The 16,599-nt window shown below is 40.4% G+C and overlaps 1 protein-coding gene across 3 annotated transcripts in view; it reads right to left on the bottom strand.

Moving 5' to 3' along the window:
* VGLL4 (vestigial like family member 4) overlaps positions 1 to 16,599 on the bottom strand; it is a 131,480-nt gene that overhangs the window by 22,079 nt on the left and 92,802 nt on the right. The window contains exon 1 of one of the 3 annotated variants that reach the window (XM_060765941.2): positions 6,324 to 6,421. The exons of the other annotated variants lie outside the window; for them this stretch is intronic. Within the exon in view, the coding sequence (XP_060621924.2) occupies positions 6,324 to 6,337 (14 nt within the window). The 5' untranslated portion in view covers positions 6,338 to 6,421. Of the gene's footprint in view, positions 1 to 6,323; positions 6,422 to 16,599 lie in introns of those variants that run through there. 3 annotated transcript variants of the gene reach the window in all.

Genomic DNA, 16,599 nt, shown 5'->3' with positions numbered 1-16,599 from the left:
AAAAGGAATCTTTTAATTCATTGGACAGGCTAAAAGGTACATTATATTAAAATAGTGGTTTCATTATGTTTATTTGCTTTTTTCAAGTTTCTACAACTTGACTTCCTGATAGCAGATGTCCCAATAAGTTGCTGTCAAGTTATGCCTTTTGACAAACAAGATGCCTAATTGGGTTTAACTATGCTGTTGCCATGAAATAGAAAAAAAGCTTTGAAACTTTTGTGTGTGTGTGTGTGTGTCAGGAGTGACTTGAGAAACTGCAAGTCGCTTCTGGTGTGAGAGAATTGGCTATCTGTTAGGATGTTGCTCAGGGGGACGCCCAGATGTTTTGATGTTTTACCATCCTTGTGGGAGGCTTCTCTCATCTTCCCGCATGGGGAGCTGGAGCTGATAAGAGGGAGCTCATCCACACTCTCCCCAGATTCGAACCTGCAACCTGTCGGTCTTCAGTCCTGCTATAACAAGGGTTTAACCCACTGCGCCACCAGAGACTTTTAAAAATGACAAGACACATTTCTGACTTATGGCGGCCCTAAGGTTAACTTATCACAGCCATTTTAGGGGCAGCATTTGTTCAGAGGGGGGTTGCCCTTGCTTTTCTGGTAGGCTGAGAGGGTGTGCCCAAATTAGCCCCGTGCATTTCCATGGCCAAGCAGGGATTTGCACCCTGGTCTCTCAGTGTCCTAATCCAACACTGAAATCACTACACTGTTTTGGTTCTCAGGTTACTTGGTTGGATTATTTTTTCTTTTTTTCATGCCAGTTAAGTGCCACAAATGGCTAAGACAGCTATAGGGTGAAGCAAGGTCAGTCATCCTTGAGATTTACAGACTATCCTGAATGATTTAAAACATGATGTGAAATGCTGCAAGTTTTCTTGCAGTTAAAAGTGCCACTGTGTTGTGTTATGACATTTTTTTACTAAATGATATTATTTGAAATACAACACAAAACCCTTTCAAAAATGCTATGTAGATGAGACAGATGCCAGCATGGAAACAAATAAAAAGGATGGATGTGAAGATCCATTCCATATCTGTTGCTTTTCAAATAATCTTGTCAGTATTCTTGTTCCATTCAATTTCCATACTATGTTGTGGGACTAAAAATTTCTGCATGGAAATATATACATATTTTGATACAATTTTCTTAATGTAACTGACTTTTCTGTATTTTAATGTATCAGTTCTTGACACATTTTAATTACTAGTCTTCTGCTACCTTAAAAATGCTTTTTTCCCTGTGCATTTCTCAAATATATAAAATTGTAATCATGCACACTTACTTGCACATTATTCAAACAAAGAAAAGAAAAATGATAATCTGCTGTTCATAGTTTCATCCTCCAAAATAAAATTTAAAAAAAAGAAATGCGTGTGCTTTCACAGACAATGTCACACACCACAAACTGGACACATTTTTAAATAATCTTGAAAAAAAAATGATTTTTTAAAATTTGAATTTCCAGATTCAAAATGCCTCTTAACTTCCATATAAACCTTGTTACAAGAACAATGTGTACATTGAAAGGTGCATGGAAAATTCTATAAGGTTAAAAATAGCTTACATGCAAATGATGTAGTTTACAATACTTTTCAAGTATGTATTTTCCCTTTCATTCCACCATTCACAGGGTAATATCCAGACTGCTACAAATATTTGATAATACAGTGATAACCACCCATAATGATAGCCACACATAATTAAGATACGGAGAAAACACTTTTTTGGCCCGATGCTAGGGTCATACACGCAAATAAAAGATCAGATAATAACATTTGTTGTAGTGCTAAAAGCTGTATAAAGAAACTTGCAAGCTATACTCCCCACAAATTCAGCAGGCTGCAAATCTCTCGACTTCTCTTTTGTTTCTGCAACATTACATAACAGCACTGCATCTCAATCATAGAAAAAGAACAGAAAATGCTGGCAAATCAGCATGGAAGAATCAACAACACACCCCCTGGAACAAAGAACTAGCACACAACATGAGCTATTTCTAGCCAGAACTGACATGTTCTTGTGTATCTATACACTAAAGTTAAGGTAAAAACAGTATTGTATATTGTGCTTGCAAACAAATACGTGTACACCACCCACTACTACAACTGATAGCACAGGAAGGGACTTGAAGTTTGCCTAATAAGAGTTTCACAACCACCTGGATTCTGGATTGCAAATAGCTAAACATCAATCAAATTTTCTCTGCAGTAAAGTCACTCTCAATCAAAATAATGTAATTGCACTACATTAGCCAGCATGTTATCATAGTCTGAGTGCAAGATTAGGACACAAGGAAATTAGGGTTCAAATCCCCACTTGGCTGTGGAAATCCCGAATGACCTTAGGTAAGTCACACTCTCTCAGCCCCATGGGAATGCAAGGGCAATGCCCCTCTGAACAAATCTTGCGTGACATAATCCCCATGGAACAGAAATGAAGGCACACTACTACGATATATTGTCGAAGGCTTTCATGGCTGGAATCACTGGGTTGTTGTAGGTTTTTCGGGCTGTATGGCCATGTTCTAGAAGCATTCTCTCCTGAAGTTTCACCTGCATCTATGGCAGGCATCCTCACAACCTCTGAAGATGGCCATATAGCCCAAAAAACCCTACAACAATCCACTACTACGATAGTTACCATCACCATGTTCTGGTTGCGGATGACACAATAAATAAATAAATACCATCACCATCACACTAGATCAGACCATGGAAAAAAGGCCTTGATAGCAGAACTCAGTAGTATAGTTTAAAATGTACTTTGCTGGGCTGCAAAGCTCTGGTGTGCAGTAGGTAGAAATAGTCATTTCCTATGCTTGCAGGATACTCTCGGTGACTAATCTTTACCAATTCAGACTTTATCAGCTTAAGGATTTACCTTGTCAGACGTTGATGATTTCCATCAGCCTGGACCACTAGCTTTACATGCAAAGCAGGCTGCCGTTTTTTAGGAAAATCCTGGTATACCTCTGCCATCAAAGCTCTCTTTTACAAAGATTTTTTATGCCTGCCCAGCCCCCAATTTCCCTGCATATCCACTATTGGGAAGTATTTTCACGTTAGCATTGAGAGCATGGTAAAAAGGCACTTGAAGAAACACAAACTTGTAGCATTGAGTGGCAATGTGGTGTCTGCCACAAACAATGCAATGAAGCTTAGGTAGGGACAAAAAAAGTTTTTACGTTAGCAGACTTTATGACAGCTGTGTGTGCCTGCCAGTAAGAGGCAAGACAAACAGCAGCTGCCATCAGAACCCCTTCCTTTGCATACATAAACAGCAAAATAAAGAAAAGAGGATGGCAGATAAGCCTGCCTTATTAGAACCCTCAACATATTTAAAAAACAGATCTGCTAACAAAATGGAAATCATAAGAAGCAGAAGATCCCTTGATGCCTTTTGCAAAAAGCCTCCAAGGGGCCTCCAGAAGGTTTATAATGTTTTTGCTTAACTTATGCATGACTCACTTGACCTGATGTTTCTTTCACATATGCATATTGTTAGTTTTGAATTAAAAATTAACTGAAACATGTTTAACAGCTCTTCTTTTCTGCGGATGCACATGGAATTTCCACATGGAAATTATAAGAAGTGATTTGGTCAAAAATGTTCTGTTAAAAAATCTATGCAACACATCTCCTTTGTTAAATGAGAAGTTATATTGTATGGTTAATGAATGCAGATGTCCAGAAGATTTATTGCCTCCCCATACCTCCATTTCACAAATCTCTCTGATTTCCCTTGGCTTTTTACATCTACTCCTGCCCTGGACTAACTTAAACAGCACTTTCCCCCTTGTTGCCCACCTAGGAGACAGTGAATCACTGTACTGCTACCTTTCTTTTTCCACCACTTTCTTCTTATACCTTTTGAAAACCCACCACAAGGATGACATCATTGAGCATTGAGTATCCTATTCTGACAATCCTCAAGTTACAAACATGAGAGGTTCGGTAGGTTTGTTCTTAAGTTGAATTTGTTTATAAGTCAGAACAGGTAGATTTTTAAGATGTAGCGGGGATAATCTGGTGATAATCTGGAGTCAATGTGCAGTTGGACATATTTGGTGGGTATGTGTGAATGGCTTATTCAGGCATGAGGTAGGGCTCAATAAGTAAATGGGGACATCCATTTCATTCCTCTCCAGTGCTGCCCCTTTGGAGATGGATTCAAATTGGACAAGTAACCTCTAAATGTCTACTGTGTTGCCATTTTCAAATTATAGGAATCTTTGTAGCCTAGGAATGAAAACATGTCCTCTTTCCCCAGACTTCTCAGGAACATGCAGTTTTCCTGTCAAAGGTCTGGAGAGTGCAGAAGGAGGGGCTCCTATTGTCCATCCAAATAAATATATGTAAGTACTTGGTGACTGGAAAGGAACCCCCTCCCCCCCCCTCCCCCAAAAAACACCCCATTATTTAGTGCAAGGATGAGAATCATGTGGACTTCTGGAAGTAGTTGGATTGCAAGGCCCAAAGCCCAACAAATGGAAGCTGAAGTCCAACTACATCCAGAGGGCAAAGATGAATCCTACGGATGGCTTTGTGCAAATCCAGTTTGGATACTTTTTTTTCTTGGTCTTGTCATCTTAAGTTTATAGTTTGAGCAAGAATGCACAGGCTACACAAAAGTCTGAGAGTAGGGGTCCCGTGTTATCTACCTCCTGGGGTTATAATTAATCACATATAATTCCCTTATCCACTGAAGGAAAGTCAGCTGCTTACTGAACGGATGAAAAGGGAATGGGAAGGGAGGGGGTGAATTCAGTTCTATATAAAATTTGGCAGATGGGCAAAGTGACTGCAGACTTGAGAAGAGCAACACACAGCTAAGTAACAATGTAAACTTTGTAAATATATATTAATTTTGGTGTGTTTTTTTACAAATCACCTTGAGTATTTTTTAAAAAATAGGGGAGTAAGACAGAACAATTTTAATAGGCAGTCCAGTTTCTCCAGCATCTCACATATCTGTGAATGAGTACGTTGCAATGCACTCATTCGATGACAACCCTGAAGAATTCCTACAAAAATGGCCAGCAAACCAAAATCAGAAGCTTTATTCCCAGCAATCCCTTTAAAGATGTCTCGTAATCTTCTTTGAGAGTAAACACTGTGATCAGTCCAGTTACCAAACATAGGAAAGAGTGCCTCCTCAGTGCTGGATCCTCAGCTACAGGTTTTTCTCCCAACCCAGGTTCCCTTCTTCACTGCTCAGTCATGTAAACGGCCTTGATTGCTTCTTTATAAACCTGCTTTCATGAGAGTTGTAGTTCTGCAATGTCTTAAGCCTTCTCTGCCAAAGAACACTAGTGCTTGAGCAAACTACAACATCCATCATTCCATAGAATGGAGCTATGGCATTAATGTAGATGGCACCTTTGGGGGTGTTGCCTCATTCATTTTTTTCCTCCACTTCTTTACTTCCTTCTAATGTTGCAAGAGACTAACATGGCTATTTCTTTGAAAACCACATCATACCAAGCATTTCCTACAGAGTTACCCCCCACCCCCCACACAGGAACCTAGCATGGACTAATATTTCAAGTGTGATTTGGGAAGGGAACATTACACAATTTCATGCATTGGATGCCTAACAATTGTATTCACAACATTTGCAATCACATTAAAAAGAATCACAGGGATTACCTTCTTCATAGGCGGGGCAATGTGCAAATTGTGAGAGAATTACACCCTTTTAGAAAGGGACTTTCCCCCCATTTTCACATTGACGTGATCATAATCTGATATGATGTTTTAACTATTCATTATTTATTTGCCATTTGCATGTATTATCCATGGGGAAGGGCAGAAAGGCAGGGCACAATTTTAATAAATAACAAGAAATAAACATGCAAAGTTGCTCTTGCTTTTAAAAAAATGCACACTACAGGTTGTCACATGTCCACAGCAGCAGAAACATTTTCTCAATGCCTGAGTCTTGTCTTTTTTTCCATTTAGCAAAATAACCTTCTCTGTGCCCCTGAAACCTGACATTATAGAGTCCACCGTTGAGCTAGAGTTGCAGAAGTGTCCTGGTCTTTTTGGGGTGGAAGCCAGTCACCAAATGGTGCCCGGGAGACACAGCTGATGCCTTCCTGTACCGAAAAACCCATCACTTTCCTAGCAGAGCTACTGATCCATTCTTACACTTCCTGGTTCAAGAGCATTTAAAAAAGTTTTAAATGAATTACAGCTGAAAATATGGCACTGCCATCTGGTTTCAGAGAGCCAGGATCTGGTTTGAAACAGCAAGGATCAGGGAATAAAATGAAAGCACACTCCCTCCCCTCCCCAACACCATTTTTTTTGGGTACTAACCTCACTTTAATCATTGCCAAAGAGCATGAAGACAACCCTGCGTCCTCCCACAAGAAAGCCTTGGGCCTCACAAACTTGGCAAGCGCTCTCCTGCACAAAAAGATCAGCAGGCAGAAGCTGTGTCAGAATAAGAGTCCCTCCATCCTGAAAGCTGTGCTGCAAAAGACCAGGGATGCATTTCTTCTCCACTTGCTGAAACACCATTTTTGTGGAACTCGTGTGCTCCCTTTTCGTTCAAGGGGTTCTCATGTTTTTTGCTAAAATGCAGTTCTGCTAAGTGTTGATGCTATTCTTTTTTATTCAGAGAAGGAAATGAGCTTTGAATCTCCACATGAGATCAAAAAGAAAGACAGCAAAACCATGGGGTCCTTTCCGTAAACCAGAGATAAAGGTTTGTGTTCCACTTAGCCATTGCATCATTAAACCACGCAACTGGGTGTGCTTGCGTCTCTCTCTCGCTCTGTCTCTCTCTGTCTCTCTCTCTGTGTGTGTGTGTGTGTGTGTGTGTGTGTGTGTGTGTGTACTCATCCATCATCTTACACAGGGACAAAGGCAGCAAGCTGGCACTATGCCTAGGATGGCCACGTGGCCATTTTCTAGCCTTGCCCTGCTAAGCATTTGCTTTTTTCTTTTCAAAGTGCTCACCTTCACTGCCAATCTGTTTTCAACAGCCCAGACAACCATGTCATCTCTTCGGTTTAAAGACAGGCTCGTTCAGCATTCTGCATGTAAATCTATGAAGTAATAACTCTGTTGGAACATGGAACGAGCAGGATAAATTTGATGTGCAGATTAAGGGCCCAATTTTACATTTCTCGTATTCTGATTTCCAAGTACAAGTACTTGCTTGATTGCCACACCTATTTTCACAGGGGAGAGGAAACTGAAAAACGCAGTTCGCTCCTTTCAAGAGAAATGCTGTTTTGTGTCATATATGGTGGTGCATAAGTCAACTTGAAGTCTAAGTTGGGGGCAGATATGGGGCCAAAATTATAAATACTGATATGACCATGAATGGGTTGAGGGTCGTTTCACAGAGGAGGAAAAACATCCGTTGCCACCTCAGTGATCCTGTGCAACTGTTGGGATCCCCTCTGACCTCCCAAACATGCAAAATCTGACTAGTCCCAGTTTTTTTCCCAACTAAAACTATTCTTGAATATGCTTTACATCAATACAGTGAGCTGTTCAAGGAAATGGTCCCCACCAATCATCAAACATAACACCATGATGGCAGCCCTCATCAGCCCTGTAGTAACTAATATAAATAAGACTGGTGCACCACACACATACACCAGCTCCAAAACATGAAAGTCCCTAGAGTAATCAATGAAGCACAAATCACTGCTCAGAGTTTGGTTCAAATCATGGTTAAGTCACAATCCATTTTGCCTCCACCTGGCTCCATCTGTAATATTCTGGCTACCATACCCACTGACCTTTTATGTTTTTTAGTTTTGCATGAAAGTTAACAATATTGTTATTAATATTGTCATTAGCAATCAACAAGATTGTATGTATGTGTGCAGAGTGCACAGGGCAGGTTGTTGGCTTGCAAGTATCAGCAGATCTAATCAGCGCAGTCACCAATGGTGAAGAACACTGAGCTGCACTCCAACAACATATGAAGGATGGCCCCTCAGTTTGATATGGGCAACATATTTACATAAACTTTGTGCATATCAGGTGTGAAATATTAATCAATAAAACAGAAAGATATAGGACAGCTCTTGGTGGTATACAAGCAGCACACAAATTTATTATATACTGAAACATACATATTTTAAGCATTTAAGTGTTATCACCCAGACAAATGGCACATATTATGGTCTGTTTTTTAAACTGACTGGTAACTTAGTGTTAATAGCATGTGTGGAAACATCTACCTCATTTCCATTGATGCATTGGTGGTTGCTATGTGTTTTTAACTAATTTCTGACTTATAAAGATACCGAGGACCCTTCCACACAACCCTATATCCCAGAATATCAAGGCAGAAAATCCCATATATCTGAGTGTGGACTTAGATAACCCAGTTCAAAGCAGATATTATGGGATTTCCTGCCTTGATATTCTGAGATATAGGGCTGTGTAGAAGGGCCCTAAGGCAAACCTATCACAGGGTTTATTCAGAGAGCATTTGCCTTCTCCTGAGGTTGAGAGTATGACTTGCTTAAGGTCACAAGTAAGTTTCCATAGCCAAGTGGATATTCAAACCCTGGTCTCCAGAGTCGTAGCCCAACGCTTGAGTTACACCACCACAATGGGTTCCATTCATGCCTATGAATCTTGATTATTATAAAATTATTATGTTTTGAAGAAAATATTTTTTTCTATCTTCAATTTGTTGAAGAAACCATACTGCATTTGGAATTTTGACTGAAATATCTGGGCCTAAACACATTCTCCAGGAGAAGCCACACTCTCCCAGCTTCTGAGGATGGCAAATTCATTCCTCCTCCAAATAAATCTTCCCAAGAAGATCCTAGGTTGCCAGAAGTTGGTGTTGACTTGAAGGTACATAACAACAATGACACAAACAGAAATATCCTTAAATATATAAACTGCCAACCAACTCACTCCCAATATGAGATCAAAAAACATCTGTTTTGTGTGTTTTCAAAGTCAATTCCAACTTGTCAAGATTTCTTCAGAGGGCATTCACCATTGCCTTCCTCTGAGGATGAGAGACTGTGACCTGCCCAAGATCCCTGTGAGTTTCCATGACTGAGTATGAATTTAAAACTTTGCCTCCAGAGTCCTACTCCAATACTCAAACTACTAGATCATGTTGTTGTTCATTCGTTCAGTCGTCTCCGACTCTTCGTGACCTCGTGGACCAGCCCACGCCAGAGCTCCCTGTCGGCCGTCACCACCCCCAGCTCCTTCAAGGTCAGTCCAGTCACTTCAAGGATGCCATCCATCCATCTTGCCCTAGGTCGGCCCCTCTTCCTTTTGCCTTCCACTTTCCCCAGCATAATTGTCTTCTCTAGGCTTTGCTGTCTCCTCATGATGTGGCCAAAGTACTTCAACTTTGTCTCTAGTATCCTTCCTTCCATTGAGCAGCCGGGCTTTATTTCCTGGAGGATGGACTGGTTGGATCTTCTCGCAGTCCAAGGCACTCTCAGCACTTTCCTCCAGCACCACAGCTCAAAAGCATCGATCTTCCTTCGCTCAGCCTTTCCTATGGTCCAGCTCTCACATCCGTAGGTTACTACAGGGAATACCATGGCATGGACTAGGCGGATCTTTGTTGCCAGTCTGATGTCTCTACTCTTTACTATTTTATCGAGATTGGACATTGCTCTCCTCCCAAGCAGTAAGCGTCTTCTGATTTCCTGGCCACAGTCTGCATCTGCAGTAATCTTTGCGCCTAGAAATACAAAGTCTGTCACGGCCTCCACATTTTCTCCCTCTATTTTCCAGTTGTCAATCATTCTTGTTGCCATAATCTTGGTTTTTTTGACGTTCAGCTGCAACCCGGCTTTTGCGCTTTCTTCTTTCACCTTGATTAGAAGGCTCCTCAGCTCCTCCTCGCTTTCGGCCATCAGAGTGGTGTCATCTGCATATCTGAGGTTGTTAATGTTTCTTCCAGCAATTTTCACCCCAGCTTTGCATTCTTCAAGCCCCGCACATCGCATGATGTGTTCTGCATACAAGTTAAAAAGGTTGGGTGAGAGTATGCAGCCTTGCCGTACGCCTTTCCCAATCTTGAACCAGTCTGTTGTTCCGTGGTCAGTCCTTACTGTTGCGACTTGGTCCTTGTACAGATTCCTCAGGAGAGAGACAAGGTGGCTTGGTATGCCCATCCCACCAAGAACTTGCCACAATTTATTATGATCCACACAGTCAAAAGCTTTAGAATAGTCAATGAAGCAAAAGTAGATGTTTTTCTGAAACTCCCTGCCTTTCTCCATTATCCAGCGGATATTGGCAATCTGGTCTCTCGTTCCTCTGCCTTTTCTACACCCAGCTTGAACATCTGGCAACTCTCGCTCCATGTATTGCTGGAGTCTTCCTTGCAGGATCTTGAGCATTACCTTACTGGCATGAGAAATAAGGGCCACTGTACGGAAGTTGGAGCAGTCTTTCGCATTTCCCTTTTTTGGTATGGGGATGTAAGTTGATTTTTTCCAGTCTGATGGCCATTCTTGTGTTTTCCATATTTGCTGGCATATGGCATGCATCACCTTGACAGCATCATCTTTTAAGATTTTAAACAGTTCAGCTGGGATCTCGTCGTCTCCTGCTGCCTTGTTGTTAGCAATGCTTCTTAAGGCCCATTCAACCTCACTCCTCAGGATGTCTGGTTCTAATTCATTCACCACACCGTCAAAGCTATCCTCGATATTGTTATCCTTCCTATACAGATCTTCTGTATAATCTCGCCACCTTCTCTTGATCTCTTCAGCTTCTGTTAGGTCCCTGCCATCTTTGTTTCTTATCATACCAATTTTTGCCTGAAATTTACCTCCAATGTTTCTAATTTTCTGGAAGAGGTCTCTTGTCCTTCCTAGATCATGTTGGTTCTCATAAAAACACATACTTTAACATTTTTTCAGTATTGATCCTTCCCATATAATTTGAACATTGTGAGTGTTGCACCTTTCCTGCCCACATCTCCCTTTAACATTCTAACACATCTACTGTTTGTAATCTTCACGTATCTAATTCCGGATGGGATAACCAAGAGGTAGCTATGATAAAAAGTTTAATCATTGAACCCAAGTGCCTTAATTGACTTAAAGGTTCAAAGGAAGAGCCAAAACAACTTGTGCAACCTTTTAGCACGACACAAATCTGCTCCTGAGTGAGTGCTAACATTTGGCAGCTTTAGACAGAATTGGTGCCAGTTTGAGAGGAAGGAGGATTGCAACGGATTACAGTGTAAGAGAAAATGAAAGGATATTTTCTAGTACATCATCTTTAGTCTGGGGGGGAAAAAAACTTCTTCAACTAAAAGCAAACATAAGATTTTATTCCAAATCCTGATTTTACAGTCCTTGTCTATAGCAACTGTGTCCATAACATTCTAACTCTCAAGAGTGCAACTTTCTAGTAAATGGTACATTTGTCAAACTACAGGAAACATCTGGGAAAATCATTGAACAAAAAGTAGCAACTTCAAAACTTTTATTCCATAGAGCTTTTGCTTCACTAGTGAAAAATCTAGTTTGATTTCTGCGGTGGTTTGGCTATGACTCTGTACAGTTAATATGTACACAGTCTCTAATAAAATACACAGAATTAACATTCATTATATATGCATTCCTTAACCTATAATTACTTGAGTTTGCTTAGATAGGTAATAAGCTCTTGCCATCATGACCACCAAGCCTCAGAGAGGAGACAGACTTTCCTCCTGTCTGTCTGCTGCTGGACTGCCTCACTCTCCCAATGGACTGCTGCCTGACATCTGCCCTCAACAGGACCAGGCCCCAAGGTACCCTGCCAGCTAGTCAGCTCCAGCTGGAAGAGATAAAGGCTGGCTACTTAAGGTGGTGGATACTTTACCAGAGGAAGGTTGTTGCTCTGAGAGGAAGCTGTTATGGGGGCAAGGCCAATCCCTACAAGGACAAGTAGCGATTCCCCTGGTTGGAGGGTAGGGGAGTGGCGATTATTTTAAAATTGCAGAGCTGATCTGAATCTGTCCCAGCTTTGTCTGCCTGGGTTCTCTATTCAGAGGTAGGCAAGACCTGGAGAGCAAGGAGTAGAGGCCCGTTGGAAAGCCTATTTCTTTGTGTGTGGGGGTGGAGGGGGGGGGTGGCAGAATTATTTTCTGGCATCTGCCTGGTGTTGTCCTGAGTAGTTATGCCACAGCAAAGGCAGGTAGACTAGCTAGAAGCTGAGGTCTACTTCAACTTGGATGCTATGATTAATATGGGCTCAGCAAATTTGGGTTTCTACTTGTCCTATAATATTAAGTATGTTTCAATTTGTGCAGCCTGAGGTTGTAAACAGGATTCTCAGAGATGGGAGAGCCACCACATATATACTAGACCTATGCCCTTCCTGGTGTATAAACGCAAGCACAGTGGGACTGGTTGAATAGATAAGGAGAGTTGTGTTTTGCTTTTACTATTTAAACAAAAATCTGACCTGACCCATACGGCACTAGGTAGTCTCCAACTGTTATTTTATCCTGCTGGACTCTGACTTAAGCCTTGAGCACCCATTCCTTCAGACATCAGATCTGGCCATGGTAGCACATGCCTTGATTGCATCTTGATTGGATAATTGTAGCATGCTCTTTGTGAGGATGACTTTGGAAACTGTCATGAATCTTCAGCAGGTCCAAAATTCTGCAAAGAGGCTGCTGACTAGGACTGGTTACAGGGAATACATAAACTCCCATACGTAAACTGGTTACTAGTCCATTTCCAGGCAGAACTCGGTGTTGGACGTGACATTCAAGGCCCTATATAGTTTGAATCACCTATCTGAAAAACCACATCTCCTTCCATGAGCATGCCAAAGTTTTAAGAGCTATAGAGCAAGGCTTTCTCATAAGATCACCTGGAAAGCACTGACCAACTTTATACACATAAAATAATTCAAAATAAGGAGTTCATCTTTTAAACAACAACAAAAACCTTAGCAATAAGATACCTCATACCCATCAAAGCAACAGTGAAAAGATAAAAACAACCACAAGACACTTAAGAGTCACTTAAATAATCTCACTAGGTCCCATATCCTCAACTAACAACATTCTATTGGGTGGGCTTTTGGTATAAAGAACACCAGGAGAAGCAAGGCAGAAATAGATGATCTCCAAACAAATGGAGGTATGCAGAGCCAAAAGAAGTACATGGAAGGTTTACCACAGAGCACATGGTATTAGTCTCTACCCATCCCCCCAACAAACTCTGAAGTCACCCCACCATTTCTTCTGGCAGCCTCTCTAAGGGCTAGAGATGAGGCAAAGCAGGTGAAAATAAGGAAGCTCGCATGAAAAGCACACAATTTCTCTCTCTGCTGCTAGTCCGTGAAATCAGGAATGGGACTCAAAATGATATCAACCAAGTGACCAAATCAAGATCACAATCCAGGGCTGAACAAATTCAAGATTAACTGTTCAAGTTCATAATACCAGAACTTCTTTAAATATATTTACAAATGTGAAACCGATATGCCCTAGCAAGCTTTAACCAACTGTGATGACTTTTTGAGCTTCTGACTACGGTCTCCATTTGTTTAGAACGTATGTCACAACATTTGATGCAAAATGTAGGCCAGTGACATCATCATTTTTCTTCTTCTTCTGCATGATTTTTGATGTCTTTTGCCTGATGAAGTCAGTGAAACTTCAAAAAGATGGCATGGTGTTATTTTGTGCATTTTGGTTGGCAAATGAAGGAATCATTCTTGTGGATTTTGGTCTACTGTATTTTATAACAACATGACATTTATAGAACTAACATGCAAGTAATACCTGCTGAAATTCCCTCTTCCAAACAACTACATAACCCTGTCCCTAAGGTACCATCAAGAATAGACAGAGAACAAGTAGCAAGTTCAGTTGCCATGTAAAGTTGAAATAGCTTTCTGCAGTGGCGCACTGCATGAATTCATTAGAATATAGATATACAGCAAGCCCTACCACCAACATAAAAAGCACTATCTTCATGGGTGAAATTATTAGGGTGATGGCAGAAGAAGTATTTTAAGGTTTAGACCAAACTTAGATGGCCAATATCCAATGTGACAGGGTTTTCTATCCTACCGAGTTGTGTGCTCATTTCTACTATTATACATACAGCCTAGGTATCCCCCCACCCCCCGCCTTGTAATGCATTCTTATGGATAATGATTTTTAAAGATCATAGGAAGGCATCTCTGTGTGTTCCAGCTAGCTGGGCAGCTATAGGTATTAGGAACCCAGAGATGATGAATAGGAAAGGCATTATCAGCTCCTTAAGTCTCTACAGCTGGCTTCCTGTCAGTTCCATGACCCCATACAAACTTTTCATGCTTCCCTTCAAAGCTTTCTAAGGCCACCCAACACTCTTTTAGCTCTGCATTATAAGACCTCTAATGCTGCAATTCTGCTACTCTTCAATGCCTGAGGTAGTCTTGTACTGCCTCTCTCGAACCTAGCGGGAAAGAAACTTGTTAAATATTCACACAACTAATATAACAATAACAAAGCAACTAAAACTAGAGCAAGTCTACTTTCTGCAAGCCCGAAGAGACAGCATGGAAACTCCCAACATTATACAACATGCTTTAAGTTTTCCTTTTCCACAGGAATACAGTATCATGTATTTCACATAAAACTAAACAACAGTCTGGTTTTCTACTCAAAGCTGTATTTGGGGAACTTCTTTCCAAATAAAGGCAAACCATTATCAGTATGTATCAAAAGGTAATACAAAAGACAGAGTAACCACCAATGTCTATAAAAAGAAGAAGAAATACACAGGAAAAACTAATCTCATCATAGCATCACTTGAGCCTATGAAATGAGTCAATTTCTAGGAATGGAATACCATGTGGTAAGCTATTAGTCTTTATTATCACTTGGTTTTATCCCAGCTAAGACTGTTTTTGCCAGTTTCATTATATTCTTTCTTTTTAATAACCTTTCTACATTCATAAACACAGAGCAACTTCTCTTTATTATATCTCCAAACTATGGTCCTCATTTAACTAAACATAGATGTAACTGAAGCAGTTGTTGATTTTGCATTTTACAGAGATCCTGATGTTACTACGTGCAGCTACTTTGTGCTTGGAGTTATACAGTGTTTCCTAAATATTAGTGTTTGATCTAAGGTGACAACAAGATATTGAGGATGGGAACGGTGTTTGAGCTCTTGGCCTTCCCAGATAACTTTCAATTTCCTGTTGGTTCATGGTTATGTAGGTGGAAAGCACACACTTGTGTCTCGGCAGGGTTAGGCTTCAGATGGTTATCTTTGCAGTAGCTGGAGAGATCTTTCAGTAAGTTGGTTTTCAACTATTTCAGTCTCTTGCTTGTGTTGTTAGGCCGAGGTCATTACCGTATATAAAGTTCTTTGTGAGTGGTGACTGTGACTGATCGTTAGTAAAGATGTTAAACAAGGTCAATGCAAGACCACTGCCTTAAGGTAAACCATTCTTTTGCCTCCTCCATCTACTTTTCCTGCCTTGAAATTCTACATAGAAGCAATGGTTTGCTAGGAGTGTCTGGATAATTTTTGTAAAATCATAGTCCTGGGTAATATGGTAGACTTTATGCAGCATTTTTCTATGTTGCACCATGTCATAGGCTGCCATAAGGTCTACAAAAAGTGTTCTCGTAATGCAAAATTTCTCGTAGCCTTCCTCGATATGCTGAGTCAGATTAAGAATTTGAGTTGCACCGTTTTTCCCTGGTCTGGAACCTGCCTCTTTCTTAATTGTTTCTTAATTATTGTTCCTTAATAAGGGATGTGTATCTCTGTATTACAGCCAGTGTGAAATGAGGCAACTGGATACATATCCCTCCAAACCCATCATCTGATAACTACAGACCATAACCAATGCATGCATTTCAGAGATGCATGACAAGAACGACATCAATAGTCAACATTTTCAGATTTCTAAATAAGCAGATGTTTTTGCTGTGTTAAGTCAAAGTTTAAAATCCACACATATAGCATACAAAATCTAAAGCTGCAATCCAATACTCAGAAAAACTAGGACTTTATAATTCATCAGTCCATTCATAAAAATATTACAGGTTTTTGTTTTGTTTTGGCTTTTTTGCACTGATATAATGAGAATTTTAAAAAAGAGGACCTTCTTGGGTATTCAAAGATTCAGAGCCGTACCTGGATAACAACACGTCATAACTCAAGATACCACTATTCTGCAGAAGAAATATATAACTAGACCTTAATCCTGTGAAGAGGGGAAGCTTGTCATTGGAACTATTCAGAATACAATTGCCCTGTTAGTCCAAGCCTTCCATGTTCTTGCCAATTTCCACATCTACATTATTCTGTAATTTAACATGGGAAAACTGATCAAAACATATGTGTCACAACAATGTAGCTAATTAAGGGCATACCACTAATTAACAAATCAGGGAGAAGTTTATTGCTGGTATGATATTCTTTCTTACATCAGTAGACCTAAACACTTAGAAAGAAGCATGATCAGAGAATAAGACTCTAGCATACAGGGTTGAATATGAACACCCTTCCAAATTCCTACAAATCAACAAACTGGCCAGATTATTTATTTTGGAAGAAGCTGTTCCATCCTCAAGAAAACAAGTGACTGTGACCCTAACTATGTATTTTTTTTA

Source organism: Anolis sagrei, chromosome 2 (genome assembly GCF_037176765.1).
Source record: "Anolis sagrei isolate rAnoSag1 chromosome 2, rAnoSag1.mat, whole genome shotgun sequence".
NCBI classification, from domain to species: domain Eukaryota; kingdom Metazoa; phylum Chordata; class Lepidosauria; order Squamata; family Dactyloidae; genus Anolis; species Anolis sagrei.
This window is presented reverse-complemented; position numbering and strand designations above follow the sequence as displayed.